At 44.4% G+C, this 17,694-nt stretch overlaps 1 protein-coding gene across 11 annotated transcripts in view; it reads right to left on the bottom strand.

The window, feature by feature from the left end:
* The window catches only part of UIMC1 (ubiquitin interaction motif containing 1), an 80,000-nt gene that overhangs the window by 50,403 nt on the left and 11,903 nt on the right, over positions 1-17,694 (bottom strand). For 10 of the 11 annotated variants that reach the window (XR_003853492.1, XR_003853494.1, XM_029584052.1 and 7 more), the window contains one exon: positions 5,463-5,553. Coding sequence is in view for 9 of the 11 variants with exons in the window: in XM_029584050.1 (XP_029439910.1) it covers positions 5,463-5,553 (91 nt within the window). In the remaining 2 variants the exon portion in view is untranslated. The remainder of the gene's footprint in view (positions 1-5,462; positions 5,554-17,694) is intronic. The other variant, XM_029584051.1, reaches the window with a different exon arrangement.

The raw sequence follows: 17,694 nt of genomic DNA on the forward strand, positions 1-17,694 counted from the left end.
GATAGCTACAGTACAAGCCTTGTTCTGACGCAGCAGCAGATATGCAGGTTATAGCTTAATGGAGGTGCATCATTTCTCCAATAACCACCTCTGCTTTGACAAGGCAGATCTTGAAAGCAAGTTCAGGACTTCACCGAGATGTCGCAGAGTTATCAGGGACTCTGACTATGCATTGGGATCTGAAACCTCTCTTGCATGACTTTAAATACATAACTGTGATTTTAATTTAAAATGATTATAGACACTTTGGAACAGACAAAAAAGGACCTGAAGACGCATTATGAAACAAAATTATATTGCCTGTCACCTTCTGATCACCCATCAAACCTCACACCTTTTATGATTATTGCAACCACACTATCCTATATTTCCTGGCAATTTCACCTTTTGTGCATTTGAATTCTGACCTGAAGTAGTACAATTATATCTTTATTGAGATGCAGCAACCAGAATTGTACACAGTATTCAAGGTGCGGTCTCACCATGGAGCGATACAGAGGCATTATGACATTTTCCATTTTATTCACCATTCTCTTCCTAATAATTCCTAACATTTGTTTGCTTTTTTGACTGCTGCAGCACACTGAGCTGAATATTTTAAAGTATTGTCCCCTATGATGCCTAGATCTTTTTCCTGGGTGGTAGCTCCTAATATGGAACCTAACATTGTGTAACTACAGCAAGGGTTATTTTTCCCTATATGCAACACCTTGCACTTGTCCACATATTTCATCTGCCATATGGAAGCCCAATCTTCCAGTCTCGCAAGGTCCTACTTTAATTTATCACAATCCACTTGCAATTTAATTACTCTCAATAATTTTGAGTCATCTGCAAGTATCCCTTTCCAGATCATTCATAAATATATTAAAAAAACACTGGTCCCAGTACAGATCCCTGAGACCCTCCACTGTTTAACTTTTTCCATTGTGAAAACTGAGCATTTAATCTCGTTTCCTGTCTTTTACCAGTCTTAACACATCATGAATATTGTGTGTGGTTCTGGTCATCCCATCTCAAAAAAAAAAAGGCAGAAAGTACAGAGAAAGGCAACAAAAATGATAAAGGAGATGAACTCCCCCCTTATAAAGAAAGGCTAAACAGGTTAGGGCTCTTCTGCTTGGAGAAGAGATGAGATTTATAAACTCATGCTTGGGGTGGAACTGGTAGCTAAGGAATGGTTCTTTACCCTTTCGCAGATTTTCAACAAACTGGAGAAAGTATTTATTTCACTCAGCTGTGGCCAGCGGACGAGATCAAGCTCCTGGCGGAAAAGTGCCTATCACATTATTAGCCAGGGAGCCTTGGGAAAGGCAGCAAGAAGTGGACTTCCCTTTTCAATTTACCACTGTTGGAGACAGGATGCGAGGACCTTGCCTGATTCCAAATGGAACTAGAAAGGCCTAAAAGGTTTTTCTGCTCATGTGCAGTGAGCACCGTACCACAAGGCCTCCTCATTCATATCAGAAAATACATTTTAAACGCCAGGGAGAGTGGAGAGGATGTGCAACTGATTTATCTTGTTATTGATGGATTACACCAATTACAAATAGGCAAATTTGCTTTTCTCATGGACAAGCAAGATGAATTCAATATCCCATGGGGATCCCCAAGCTGCCTGAATTACCCTATCCATACTCTCCCTTGAGATAACCTAAGCAATAGGTGCATGGCCGGAAGTAGATGAACAAACATTATGAGTCAACTTCAAAAAAAAATGTTTGTACTGATTGCCCACATTTAATACTGTGATAAGAGTCCGTACCCAGGCAGTACCAAGAGGTAAATGCATGCATTAAGAACATAAGAAATTCCATACTGGGTCAGACCAAGGGTCCATCAAGCCCAGCATCCTGTTTCCAACAGAGGCCAAAACCAGGCCACAAGAGCCTGGCAAGAACCCAAACATTAGATAAATCACAAGCTACTATTGCTTATTAATTATAGCAGTTTATGGATTTTTCCTCTAGGAACTTATCCAAACCTTTTTTAAACCCAGTTAAACTAATTGTTGTAACCACATCCTCTGGCAATGAATTCCAGAACTTAACTATGTACTGAGTGAAAAAGAATTTTCTACGATTTCTTTTAAATGAACTACTTGCTAACTTCATGGAGTGCCCCCTGGTCCTTCTATTATCTGAGAGAGTAAATAACCAATTTACATTAACTTGTTCTAGACCTCTCATGATTTTAAACACCTCTATCATATCCCCCCTCAGTCGCCTCTTCTCCAAGCTGAACAGCCCTAACCTCTTCAGCCTTTCCTCATAGGGGAGCTGTTCCATCCCCTTTATCATTTTGGTTGCCCTTCTCTGTACCTTCTCCATCGCAATTATATCTTTTTTGAGATGAGGTGACCAGAATTGTACACAGTATTCAAGATGCGGTCTCACCATGGAGTGTTACAGAGGCATTATGACATTTTCCGTTCTATTAACCATTCCCTTCCTAATAATTAACATTCTATTCGCTTTTTTGACTGCCGCAGCACACTGTGCCGACGATTTCAATGTGTTATCCACTATGACGCCTAGATCTTTTTCCTGGGTGGTAGCTCCTAATATGGAACCTAACATCGTGTAACTACAGCAAGGGTTATTTTTCCCTATATGCATCACCTTGCACTTGTCCACTTTAAATTTCACCTGCCATTTGGAAACCCAATCTTATTTATTTAAAATTATTTATCGCCTAACAGAAAATATCTTCCTAAGCAATTTGCAACATAATTCAAAACATAATATATAGAATTACAAAATCTTCCACTCTTGCAAAGTTCTCCTGCAACTCATTACAATCTGCTTGAGATTTAACTGTTCTGCATAATTTTATGTCATCTGCAAATTTGATAACCTCACTCATTGTACCCCTTTCCAGATCATTTATAAATATATTGAAAAGCACCGGTCCAAGTACAGATCCCTGAGGCACTCCACTGTTTACCCTTTTCCACTGTGAAAACTGATCATTTAATCCTACTCTCTGTTTCTTGTCTTTTAATCAACTTGCAATCCACAAAGGCCATCGCCTCCTATCCCATGACTTTTTAGTTTCCTTAGAAGCCTCTCATGAGGGAATTTGTCGAATGCCTTCTGAAAATCCAAATACACCACATCTACTGGCTCACCTTTGTCCACATGTTTATTCATCCCTTCAAAAAACTGTACATTAAACTCCATGTAGAAACTTCATATAGTTCCTCAATGAATGTAGAGCAAAGATGAGTTAGAAAAGCTGCCATTGCTCTTAGTGTGTGCTTTTATATGGCCATCTAACAAGAGAATTGCTTATGCACTGCAAAAGGAACTGCATGCAATCTGACTGCTATTTTGTACGTAACTGTTTTGATCATTAGCCCAGGTCTGTTAGGGTCATAAGAAACTCTGTGTATGTTCTAACTCCTTTAGTTCTGTTGATGTAGAAAGAGAGAACTCTTTTATAATCTAAGGCATATAAGGTAAATTCAGCTCTGTGTTGGAAATCTCAGGAATAAAAAGGCCAGAAGAACAACAAACTGATAAAATAGCAATCGGCCATTTTTGGAAAGAAATTGTGGATGTGTATGCAAAACTACTCTGTAGTGGTAGAACTGTGTATAGTCAATAGGGCTTGAAGCTCACCAACTCTTCTGGCAGAACTGACTGTAATAAGAACACCACTTTCCAAGTTAAATACCTGAGATGACAAGTATTTATGGACTCAAAAAAGTGATCTGATCAGCTGAGTGAGTACCATACAGAGATCCCAAGACTTTCAAAAAGTACAAAAACTAGGGGACATTCAGTGAAGTTGCTAGGTTATACATTTAAGACAAATAGGGAAATATATATATTTTTTTTTACACTCAATGCATAATTAATTTCTGGAATTCATTGCCAGAGGATGTGGTGAAAGCTGTTAGTTTAGCTGGGTTTAAAAAAGGTTTGGACAAGTTCCTGGAAGTAAAGTACATAAACCATTATTAAGGTAAACTTGGGGAAATCCACTGCATATCCCTGGGATAAGCAGCATAGAAACTGTCAACCCTAGAGATCCTGCCAGATCCTTGTGACCTGGATTGGTCACTGTTGGAAACAGGATACTGGGCCTGTTGTTGCCTCCTACTGACTAGGTAATTTATCAATAACATCTGTAAAATTTCCACAGCCCAGCAACCACAGTTTGCAATGGTTTTGGGTCTGTATGGCTTCATTGCCAGATTCTATATGAGATGGTCTCAATAGATCTTAAACCCACTGGCATCAATCTTTGCAAAGCTTATAACATCAGACAGATGTGACCAAGAAACCCAAATTTCTGTCTTGGTGACTTTTAAGGGAAAAGCTGATGACTCATTTCTCTTTTTCACAGATCACATTAGGCTGACCTAACTAAAGATGCTTCACCCCTAGGCTAGGGAGCATAAACCAAGTCCTCCAAACACAGGGCAAGTGGTTTACCCAGAAAATGAACTGTTACATCAGTCTCTTAGAATTATGAGCCATGTCTTGCCCTTTTAACTTTCCAGCAACTGATATCCAAGATGATCATTTTAATACAAACAAACAATCTGGAGTCTATGCTCTACATCAACAAACAAGGAGGAACTGGATCTCTTCTCTGTTTGGAGTCCATAAGAATATGGAATTGGGCAATACCTCACATCTAGCCACACTATTTACCAGGCCAGCAGAATGGAACAGAGCAGTGGTCCCCAACCCTGTCCTGGGGGCCCACCAGCCAGTCGGGTTTTCAAAGAACAAAATACAACAATCTTCTTGCTTGATCGTTCTGCGGCATTTGACACCACAGCTCATGCCATTGCTAATGAACGTCTGCAGCAATTTGATGCCAGAAATACTACGCAAACGGGGGGAGGTTTCTTTAAATGACAGCCAGCAAAATTTTTTTTTTATTTGGGAGCAGCAGTTTCTGGGCAATGGGCATTACAAGGGGGGGGGGGGTACTTATACTTTTGATTTGCCTCCTCCATGTAAAATAGTGACACGCTCGTCCTACTATCTCTCCACACCAACATGTAAACAGATGTGATGGACCCCGACAAATAAATACATACTACATGTTTCTGTGTTTCTAGTAGCTCAGAGCTTCTGCATCTCTCTGGTGTTTTACTGCCAACGATGCTGGTAACAATGTGGTATTTTGTCTGTTTTGCAGAAGGCAGGTTTGTCTGTGTTAATTATTGTCCTAGTCACGTGTATTGTGACTGCTGGAAAGAAAGTGTTACCGTATTTTGCATCATACCCGGACCATAAATCTGATCAGATAAAAATAAATAAATAAAACTGACTGCTGGACCACGTAGCAGTTAGGTTTGCTTGCTGTCTGTAGCGAGACAGACAGCACCACTTCAACAATTGAGTGAGTATTCTCTCAGCACAGTTCCAACTGCTAAGACGACTTGTGCCGCGTCACTGCACCTAGATGGACAAAGCTCCAAGAGAAACAGCCACACCTACGTGCAATTCTTCTTCTGACTGCAAGCTTTGCTCTGTCCAACTGAGGTTTTGTTCTTCTTTTCTGCAATCCACTCTTCTCCATCATCTCCTGCTGTATGGGAAGGAAAGGAGTCCATTAACAAGAGCAAATAATGCCAGAGTAACGACGGCAGAAAAAAACAAACCACATATGCTCCACCCAGTCTGCCCAAATTTCTTAGGGTAATAATTGCTACTCTGTGCAGATTACCCCCATGTAACTGCCACCCTAAGCCTGTCTATATACAAAGCAACATTGTCACTGGGTGAGGAGCCACCTTGAGAATTCAGACAATGCTGCTTGATGAGCTTTGCGTTTGAACTTGGCCGTAGAAGCCGTCCTGTGCTTTTCCCTTTATGTCTGCAGATCAATTCCCCAGACAATAAAAAACAACAACATTCCAAACATGTGGACTACTAGTATTTTTGGCAGGGAAATGCAAAAGGGATCATAATCTCAGCATGACAAAGGCATCATATAAGAACATGCCATACTGTCTCAGACTAAGGGTTTTATCAAGCCCAGCATCCAGTTTCAAACAATGGCCAATCCAGGTCACAAGTACCTGGCAGGATCCTAAAAAGTAGATAGATCCCATGTTGCGTACACCCAGTGATAAGGCTAACAGTTTGCAGACTTTTCCACCAGTAACTTGCTCAAAACCTTTTTTAGACCCAGTTACATTTTCTGCCTTTACCATATCTTCTGGCAATGAATTCCAGAGCTTAATTATGCATCACATGAAAAAATCTATTTTCTTCAATTTCTTTTAAATGTGCTACTTACAGTCAATTTTTTTGAAAAAGAGTAAACAATTGATTCACATTTACCCATTACAAAATCATGAATGGCGTGCAGTCTATCACAGCTCCAAGCTGAACAGTCCTAATCTCTTTAGTCTTTTCCCCATAGGAGAACCATTCCATTCCCTTTATCACTTCTCTGAATGTTTTCCTGTTCTGCTATATCTTTTTTGAGATTGTGGTGACCAAACTTGCTCACACTACTTTAGATGTGATCTCACCATGCAGCAATACAGAAGATTGAAGACATTCTCCATTCTTTTTCCCAATAACTCCTAACCTTGTTTGCTTTTGTGACTACCACCACACACCAAGCCAAGAATTTTAACAACTTGTCCATGAAGACACTTAGATCATTTTCCTGAGTGGTGACTCCTACTATGGAACCTAACATTGAGTTATAGTTTGGATTATTTTTCCCTGTGTACAACACTTTGCACTTACTGCCACTTGGACCTCCAGTCTCCAAGGTCCTCCTGTAATTTCTCACAATCCAATTATGATTTAACAACTTGGAATAACTGTGTCTGCATATTTGATCACCTTGCTTGTCATCCCCCTTTTCTATTACTGAAGGAAGGAGTGAGCAGACAGCATCAAATGTCCACAAAGAACATATTAAAAGCAAAACACTATGTCAAAAGCAAAAAATTCATAGAACAATGCTGACAAAATGTTGCCTGTAGCCATGGGAAAACTATATCTCTCAGCTGGAAACAAGCAGCATTTTATCAGCATTGTTCTAAGAACTGTTTTGCTATTGAAATAAAGTGTTTTGCTTCTAATATGTTCCTCGTGGATATTTGGTGCTGCCTGCTCATACCTTCCTTCAATACTTGGAGGTACGACTGGTTAGTGTGCTCACTGCTCCCCTTATTTACAATTAGGTCCCCTTTTAAAGATCGTTTATAAATATTGGAGAAATTACTTACCTGATAATTTTGTTTTCCTTAGTGTAGACAGCTGGACTCAGGACCCATGGGTTATGTGCTCCTGCTAGCAGATGGAGACTGAATCAGGTTTCAAACCTGACGTCACCCTAGATACCCCCCCCTCCCCCCAACAGTGACCTCAGCCATTCAGTATTCTCTTCAAAAGCCACTGTGGACATACTATCGAAAAACTTCAATACAACTTGATTGGCATCTCAGAGACCTGGTGGAAAGAGGATAACCAATGGGACAGTGCTATACCGGGGTACAAATTACATCGCAATGACAGAGAGGAGCACCCGGGAGGCGGTGTGGTGCTTTATGTCCGGGATGGCACAGAGTCCAACAGGATAAACATCCTGCATTAGACTAAATACAAAATTGAATCTTCATGGATAGAAATCTCTTCTGTGATGGGGAAGACTACAGTGATAGGAGTGTACTACTGTCCACCTGGTCAAGATGGTGAGATGGACAGTGAAATGCTAAGAGAAATTAGGGAAGCTAACTAAATTGGTAGTGCAGTAATAATGGGAGACTTCAATTACCCCAATATAGACTGGGTAAATGTGTCATCGGGTCACGCTAGAGAGATAACGTTCCTGGATGGAATAAATGATAGCTTTATGGAGCAATTGGTTCAGGAACCGACGAGAGAGGGAGCAATTTTAGATCTAATTCTCAGTGGAGCACAGGACTTGGTGAGAGAGGTAACGGTGGTGGGGCCGCTTGGCAATAGTGATCATAATATGATCAAATTTGATTTAATGACTGGAAGGGAGACAATAAGTAAATCCACAGCTCTTGTGCTAAACTTTCAAAAAGGGAAACTTTGATAAAAGGAGGAAAATAGTTAGAAAAAAAAACCTGAAAGGAGCAGTTACTTCCCCCCCTTTCCTCTCCAATACCCTAAGTTTACATTTAAAGCGAGTTATGGCACTTTTGTTTGATAGGAGCTCATTGTTTGTCTGCAGAAATGTGTTTATTTTGGTTTTATCGATTATGTATGTTTTAAACTGTAAACAGTTTTCACTAACAGGTCGATCCAGTATCGTCCGCTCGAGGATTGCCCGTCTGTAACGTGCTCGTAGCGCACAATTCGGGCGCGCAAGGCAATTCGGCGATACAGTCTCCAGTTTCATGCGTCCGTATCGCTTCTGAAAACAGACGCATAACCTTTTCCGCACCCGGCATGTAAATGAACGAAAAAGCTGTATAATGAAGGAATTAGCTATTCCCCTGCGATACTGTAACGGGCGCTGATATTATCTCCTCCGTAACCCGCTGTTCTGCCGCGGCCTTAACCTGCTAGTTTACCGCCTCCCCCTAGTAGGAGTTAGTGTAGTGTAGTGTAGGGTAAAAACATTGCTTACCCGCCCTGGTCCCGTCCGGTCTCCTGCAGCCCCGTCCGGACCGGACGGGGCTGCAGGAGACCGGACGGGACCAGGGCAAAAAAAAACAAACGAAAAAGTAGCAAGGCTCGGGCCTGCTATGGTAAGTTTAAAAAGTGTAAAAAACAAAAAACCTGTGTGTTATATAAAAAAATAAAACAATTTTAAATACCTGTCGGAGGGCCATGGGTCCCGGTGGGCGGCGGGCAGCCATCAGCGGCATCCGGTAGTCCCTTCTCCCTTCCTCCCCTGCCTGGATGAGCGCCAAAATCGCACGGGCGGGTCGGCAGCGGGGGGGGGGGGCGGCAGCAGGGTCCGGGAGCGGCGGGGAGGCGGGAGCGGGGGCCGGGGGGGGCAGCGGCAGCGGGGTCCGGGGGGCAGCGGCAGCGAGATCCGGGGAGTCAGCAGCGGCAGCATGTTCGATCGGGCAGGCAGCTAGGTGGCAAAGTAAAGATGGCCGCCTGCACGGGAAAATCGTGCAATTGGCCGCTGAAGACGTGACGTCACGACGTTTGGCGTCACGGGGTGTGACGTCACGTCTTCAGCAGCCAATTGCACGATTTTCCCGTGCAGGCGGCCATCTTTACTTTGCCACCTAGCTGCCTGCCCGATCGAACATGCTGCCGCTGCTGGCTCCCCGGATCTCGCTGCCACCCCCGGACCCCGCTGCCGCCTACCCGCCGCTCCCGGATCCTGCTGCCGCCCCCCCCCCCCCCCCCGCTGCCGACCCGCCCGTGCGATTTTGGCGCTCATCCAGGCAGGGGAGGGAGGGAGGAAGGGAGAAGGGACTACCGGATGCCGCTGATGGCTGCCCGCCGCCCACCGGGACCCACGGCCCTCCGACAGGTATTTAAAATTGTTTTATTTTTTTATATAACACACAGGTTTTTTGTTTTTTACACTTTTTAAACTTTTTTACACTTCCTGGTGCCTGTCATTTCAAATGTCATTTGAAATGACAGGTACCAGCGCACCCAGGTTACTGTATAGGCGCTGTTACAGCGCCTATACAGTAAAATGGGTTGCGCGGGCATAACCCTTCCCTAACGCTTCACAGCCGCGGCATGCATTTGCATGCGATTAGAGGAGAGTATCGGGGAGTTAGTGAAGAGAACTGTGCGTGCGGGGAGGAAGGGTGCGCCTGACACTACCTCACTGTTTTTACCGCGGCCTTACTGGATCGACCTGTAAATTTGTAAAGGCGGTATACAGAGGTTAAGAGTGTCCAAGAGGCGTGGTCATTGTTAAAAAATACCATTCTAGAAGCACAGTCCAGATGTATTCCACACATTAAGAAAGGTGGAAAGAAGGCAAAACAATTACCGGCATGGTTAAAAGGGGAGGTGAAAGAAGCTATTTTAGCCAAAAGATCTTCATTCAGAAAGTGGAAGAAGGATCCAACAGAAGAAAATAGGATAAAGCATAAACATTGGCAAGTTAAATGTAAGACATTGATAAGACAGGCTAAGAGAGAATTTGAAAAGAAGTTGGCCGTAGAGGCAAAAACTCACAGTAAAACCTTTTTAAAATATATCCAAAGCAGAAAGATTGCGAGGGAGTCAGCTGGACCGTTAGATGATTGAGGGGTTAAAGGGGCACTTAAAGAAGATAAGACCATCACAGAAAGTTTAAATGATTTCTTTGCTTCGGTGTTTACTGAAGAGGATGTTGGGGAAGTACCGGAGAAGGTTTTCATGGGTAATGATTCAGATGGACTGAAGCAAATCATGGTGAACCTAGAAGCTGTGGTAAGACCTGATTGACAAACTGAAGAGTAATAAATCACCTGGACCGGATGGTATACACCCCAGAGTTATGAAGGAACTCAAACATGAAATTTCAGACCTATTTGTAAAAATTTGTATCCTATCATTAAAGTCATCCATTGTACCTGAAGACTGGAGGATAGCAAATGTAACACCAATATTTAAAAAGGGCTCATGGGGCTATCCGGGAAATTACAGACCAGTTAGCCTGACTTCAGTGCCAGGAAAAATAATGGAAAGTGTTCTAAATATCAAAATCTCCAAAACCAATAAATTAAAGAAAGCTGAAAAAAAAGAGAGACAAACGCTGCAACCACGTGGTGAGTTGAAACACTCCCACCCCCACCCCAGCCGGCCTATCCCCGCTCGGATTTGGCCCCTTAAAAGTAACGGAGCGTCCTGGGGCGTCACGCACCGGGCGTCACGCACCCGAAGGAGCGCGCCCTAAGGAGCTTGCTCCTTAGTGCGCTCCTTTGTGAGCCTCTTTGGGTGTCTCTTCTATGGACCCTGACGTACGGGAGACCACCTAACTTGTGCTCTCTTCAAGGACCCCATTGCCACCTAACTCCCACCAAACAGGCTGGCCACAGTCCTCCGCTGAACTGTCCAGGACCAATGACGATCACTTTACTCTTCATACAGAATATAACTATTATCTTCCCAGCTCAGATCTTATCCACCTAGTCTCCCCGACCCGGTCGGATTCTACAACAAACAGCATACCACCGCAGGGTAAGGCCCTACCCCTCCCCCCCCCACGAGCCGGACAGCAAGGCCCACCTGCTAGCTTGTATCTATTGTACTGTACCATCAGTGCTTAGCCCTGTATCTCGCACTGATTTTCATACTTGTACTATATCCACCTGCTTTCTGTATTATATTATATTCTGTATGATTTTCTGTATTTTATCTGCACTCCAACTGCAGTCTGTTTTATACCTGCACTCTGCACATGTATTGCCTCCACCTGCATCTATTGTATTGCATATCCGCCTGCTATTGTATTGCATCCACCTGCATCTATTGTATTGCATATCCGCCTGCTTCCACCTGCTTTCTGCACATGTATTGTATCCACCTGATAACCTCCCACTACAGCATTCTTCTCAGTACCCACCCCAATCCCAGAGAAAACAAAGCATCCTACCCCCCACCATCCACCCCCCTTGACCCTCTCACTCTCAACCCACCCCCCCCCCCGCACCACAAACTACGTTACATAAGAGCCAGAGCTCAGACTCTTTAAACCCAAGAGCCAAAGCACCTCTGCCCTTCATTCCAGTCGATATAACTCCCTGCCTCCATCCCCTTCTCACTTTATACCTCTCCCCCTCTTACTGGCAAGTCTCCCTCCTCAGAGATGTGCCGTCTCACCATCCCTATCCTCCCACACACCAGCCGACCCAAAACAAATACCACCAGCCATTGCCCAATTATCACCCAAAGATCACTAATACCCATCATGATTACGCCCCTCACACAATTCTTAGGCCTTGCCTCACTAGTCATATCCCTCGTCAACGCCCAATCTATCTGCAAAAAAGCTCCAATTCTTCATGACCTACTTACTGATGCCAGCCCCGACATATGTGCCATTACTGAAACATGGCTAAAAGATTCTGACCACGTCTTCATCAACCAACTCCCCTCTCAGACCTATGATATCTTCTCTATCCCCCGCCTCAAAAAAAAGGGGGAGGATTACTCCTCGCCGCTAAAAAGCACCTCAAACTCAAACTCCACCCTTCTAAACCACCCCACAAACTGGAAATTGGCCTCTTTAAATCTAAGACTATGCAGATCTGCCTCATCTACGCCCCCCCAGGCCTACTTGAACACGACACATCCCCCCTCATAGAATATATAACAAACAACATCAAACTTGACTCTGCAGCAATCATTCTCGGAGATTTCAACCTCCATGCAGACAACAACCCTATCACACCTGCCTGTGAAACACTAATGATCACCCTCCAAGCATTAGGCTTCAAGCAACTCATCACCTCTCCCACACATAAGGCTGGTCACACACTGGACCTCCTCTTTGTCAACAAGCACATCACCTCACACAGCACCCCTACCTCCACTCCCATCCCCTGGTCTGATCATTTCATCATTAACGCCCACCTCCACAACAATGCCCCCTCCTCATCCTCTCTCTCTCGAGATAAAACTCAGGCCACCAGCAAGACTATTGCCTTCCGCAAGCACTGCTCATCGGAAGACATCTCCCGTGCCTTTGAGAAAGCAAACAAATCCCTGGACCTCTCCAACCCGAACACAGCTTTGCAATCTTGGAATAACATCAATGCCAAGATAGCGGAGGAAGTCTGCCCCATGATACACAAAAAAATACCCTTAGCCAACACAGACAAAAACCATGGTACACCAAAGAACTCAAAACGATCAAACAGGACCTTAGAGCCAAAGAACGCACCTGGCGTAAAACCCCACTCCCACACACAAGTCAGCATATAAACATTCATTACACCACTACCGTCAAGCCACTAACCAAGCCAAAAAAGACTTCTACGCAGCCAAAATCCACAATTATCAATTCGATGCAAATGCCCTTTTCACGTTTGTTGCTAATCTCACTGCCCCCCCATGCCCCTTCTCCCCAGAACAAAACGCCAAAGAGAAATGCACAGAAATTGCTAATTTCTTCAAGAATAAAATTGACAACATTCTCCTTCGCTTCACCACCAAGCCCCCCACCACTTTCCACCTACCTACCAAAACATCCAGAACCAATCTGCAAACGTTCGAACAAACATCTACCCTTGAAATTGAAACCATTCTAAAAAGAATGAAACCTGCTTCCCATTCTGCTGACACCATCCCCTCTAAGACCCTCCTATCTTCTCCCACATCCATATCCAGACTTCTATCTGACTTGATCAACTGCTCTCTTACATATGGCAAGGTCCCAGACCCACTCAAACTTGCAATAGTCAAGCCCCTCCTAAAAAAGCCCACCTTAGACCCCAAAGACCCCTCTAACTACCGGCCTATATCCAACCTCCCTTTTGTATCTAAAATACTTGAAAAGGTTGTCAATACCCAGCTCTCTGACTACCTCGAAAACCACAACATTCTGCACCCCGCACAATTCGGCTTCCGTAAAGGTCGCAATACGGAAAACCTCCTTCTGGCAGTCACCAACACCATACATATAGGCATGGACCAAGGAACCTCATTCTTACTCGCTATACTAGATATCTCTGCTGCTTTCGACACTGTCAACCACCAAATACTCCTATCCCGGCTATCAGAAATCGGCATCTCTGGCACTGTACTATCATGGTTTACCTCATATCTCACCCATAGAGAATACCTGGTCAACATTGACAACTCTGAGTCCCCACGCATACCCCTCCTCCAGGGTGTCCCCCAAGGATCTTCCTTATCCTCCACCCTCTTTAACATATATCTTCTTCCCCTCTGCTATCTACTTTCTAACCTCGGTCTCAATTTCTTCATGTATGCGGATGATGTACAGATCCTCATCCCCATGCAAAAAACCCTACAAGAAACTCTAAACTTCTGGGAATCCTGTCTTGCCTCCATTAACTCTCTCTTAGACAGCCTCCAACTTGCTCTTAACACAGCAAAAACTGAAATCATCCTCATTTCCAACAAACTCGAGGTTACCTCACAGGCCTCTACTAAAACTACCCCCCACAACCCTCCCCATCCTGCCATCTATAAGAGACCTAGGTGTTGTATTAGACAAACACCTTAATTTTCATCCACACATCAAATCCCTTCTAAAAACCGGCTTCTATAAACTCCACATCCTCAAAAAGCTCAAACCCCTCCTCCACCTTCAAGACTTTCGCCTTGTATTGCAGTCCACAATCCTATCAAAATTAGACTACTGCAATTCACTTCTCCTAGGCCTGCCCTACGCCACAATTAAACCCCTACAAATCTTGCAGAACTCCATGGCACGAATCATCACAGACACTCGTAAGAGAGAACACATCACACCCATCTTAAAAGAACTGCATTGGCTCCCCATCCCTTTCCGTATAAAATACAAAACCCTTACAATACTCCATAACATGCTTCACAAAAATGACCACGAATGGCTCAAGGAAACACCACATTTCCGTACATCCAATCGTCCATCCAGAGCCTCCACGGCGGGCACTTTACACATCCCACCCCTCAAAATAGCACACCACTCAACTACCAGAGAGAGAGCCTTTACCATAGCCGGCCCCTCCCTCTGGAACTCTCTTCCCACGTATCTCCGCCTTGAACCTTCCTTACCCAACTTCAAAAAAGGCATCAAAACCTGGCTTTTCTTACAAGCATACCCTGACTCCAATCAGACCTAAACCCCCTCCACTGTCACTTCCAATTCCCTTACCCCTTCTAATCTGTTGATGCATCCTAGGGAATTCCTGATTTTGTAAATTTGTTAATTTTTTATTCTCAGTTTTTTTTAACACAGTTCCTATCAATTTCTCTCTCCCCTAGCACTTCACTACCTTTCTCCTTCCCGCAACTTCTGCGCTTACTGTCACCTGACCCCCATCCTCTCCTTTTTCCTTCACTGCTCCACCTCCCCCCTCCCTGTTATTTGTAATTTCCTCTTCCTCCTTTACAATGTTGATTGTGAACCGGCATGATATGTCCTATGAATGTCGGTATATTTTAAAAGCATTTAAATAAATAAATAAATAAATAAATAAAATAATGTGGATAAGTGCAAGGTGATGCATATAGGGAAAAATAACTCATGCTATTGTTACACAATGTTAGGTGCTACAACCCAAGAAAGAGATCTAGGCGTCATAGTGGATAATACTTTAAAATCGTCGGTGCAGTGTGCTGCAGCAGTCAAAAAAGCAAACAGAATGTTGGGAATTATTAGAAAGGGAACGGTGAATAAGACAGAAAATGTCATAATGCCTCTGTATCGCTCCATGGTGAGACCGCACCTTGAATACTGTGTACAATTTTGGTCGCTGCATCTCAAAAAAGATATAATTGCGATGGAGAAGGTACAGAGAAGGGCAACCAAAATGATAAAGGGGATGGAACAGCTTCCCCATGAGGAAAGGTTAAAAGAAGTTAGGACTGTTCAGCTTGGAGAAGAGACAGCTGAGGATTTGGAATTTGTTGCCAGAGGACGTGGTTAGTGTAGCTGGGTTTAAAAAAGGATTGGATAAGTTCTTGGAGGAGAAGTCCATTACCTGCTATTAAGGTCACTTAGAGAATAGCCACTGCCATTAGCAATGGTTACATGGAATAGACTTAGTTTTTGGGTACTTGTCAGGTTCTTATGGCCTGGATTGGCCACTGTTGGAAACAGGATGCTGGGCTTGATGGACCCTTGGTTTCACTCAGTATGGCATGTTCTTATGATTTAAAACAGATAACTTAACTGTACTCATCCAAACACACACTGAATCCCAGCAAGATTACAGATGCCCTGATCTAGGGATTGGGCGGCTTACCCGTAATCTCTTGGAATCGATATTCATTTCACGGTTAATTCCTTAGCAGCCGTGGACAGGATGCTGAGTCCATCTGACTACACTAAGGAAAATTAAATTATCAGGTAAGTAATTTCTCCATTTCCTAGCGTGTAGCCAGATGGACTCAGGACCAATGGGATGTACAAAAGCTACTCCCGATCAGGGCGAGAGGCTGCCTATGTCCAGTTAGCACTTTCCTTGCAAAGGCTGCGTCCTCTCGGGCTTGAAAGTCCAGGTGATAGAACCTGGAGAAGGTGTATAAGGAGGACCACATCGCCGCTTGGTAGATGTCGATGGAAGACAGCATTCTAGCTTCTGCCCAGGAGACTGCCTGAGCCCTGGTGGAATGAGATTTAACCTGAAAGCGTAATGGCTTTCCTGCCTCTACAAAGGCTCCTGTGACCACCTCCTTGATCCAGTGAGCTATGGTAGCCCGCAAAGATGGTTCGCCCCGCTTCCTTCCACCATGAACAACAAACAAGCGGTTCGTCTTGCGCAATAGTTCTGAAACTTCCCGCAACAAAAGCCTATTGACGTTTAAATGACGGAGGAGACGGTATTCTTCTGTGACCTTGTGCCTACCTAGGGATGGCAACGAAATGGACTGATTCACATGAAACTCCAAGACTACCTTGGGTAAGAAGAATGGAATGGTATGAAGTTGTAACGCTCCTGTAGTGGTCCTGAGGAACGGTTCTTGACACAAACAATGCCTGTAGTTCAGAGATGTGACAAGCTGAATATCTCACCACCAGGAAGACCATTTTCAGGGTTAATAAGTGTAAGGAAAGATTGCGCAGCGGCCAAAAGGAGGGCCCTGCCAAAAACTCCAATACTAGATTAAAATTCCACAAGGGAACTGGCCACCGAACGGGTGGCCGGAGGTGTTTTACCCCTTTCAGAAAACAGTCATATCCAGATGTGTCAACAGGCGGGTTCCGTTCATCTTGCCCCTGAAACAGGAGAGAGCCGCTACCTGGACCTTCAAGGAGTTAAGGGCCAATCCTTTATTCAAGCCATCCTGTAAGAATTCCAGAACCAGAGGGATTTGGACCATCCGAGGGGCAACACCATGTTCCTTGCATCAGGCCTCAAATACTCTCCAGACCCGCACATACACTAAGGACGTAGAGAACCTTCCATGTGCGGAGCAAGGTGGTAATTACTGCTGCTAAATATCCATGCTTCATCAGGCGAACCCTTTCAAGGGCTAAACATAAGACAGAATCGACTGATCCTCGTGAAGGACCGGACCTTTCTGGAGCAGGTCCCTGTATGGTGGGAGGCACAGGGGGTCTCCACCAGGATTCTCCGCATGTCTGCATACCACGGATGCCTGGGCCAATCCAAAACCTTTAGTAGGACTAATCCCTTGTGGTGCTCGATCCTACGAATGACCCTGCCCAGCAGGGGCCATGGAGAGGAGTATAGTAAGTACTCTTCTGGCCCGGTCTGAACTAGGGCATTGATCCCCAGGGACCACTGATCTCTTCCACGACTGAAAAAAAACCGGGGAACCTTTGCATTCTGAGATGCAGCCAGCAAGTCTATTGACAGGAGGTCCCAGCGATCTACCACCAGTTGAAAGGCTTTGGCAGACTATGCCCATTCTCCTGGATCCAGACTCTTCCTACATAGAAAGTCTGCTCGGACGTTGTCTTTCCTGTGATGTGGGAGGCCAAGATTATCTGTAGATGTAATTCCGCCCATTCCATAAGCTCTTGGTTCCCCCCTGGTGGTTGATGTAGGCTACCGCTGTTGCGTTGTTTGACATTGCCCTGCTTGGTTTGAACTGGACTCCCAGATATTCCAAGGATTGGGAGGGCTTG

The sequence above is a fragment of the Rhinatrema bivittatum genome, chromosome 18 (genome assembly GCF_901001135.1).
Source record: "Rhinatrema bivittatum chromosome 18, aRhiBiv1.1, whole genome shotgun sequence".
Classification (NCBI taxonomy): Eukaryota; Metazoa; Chordata; class Amphibia; order Gymnophiona; family Rhinatrematidae; genus Rhinatrema; species Rhinatrema bivittatum.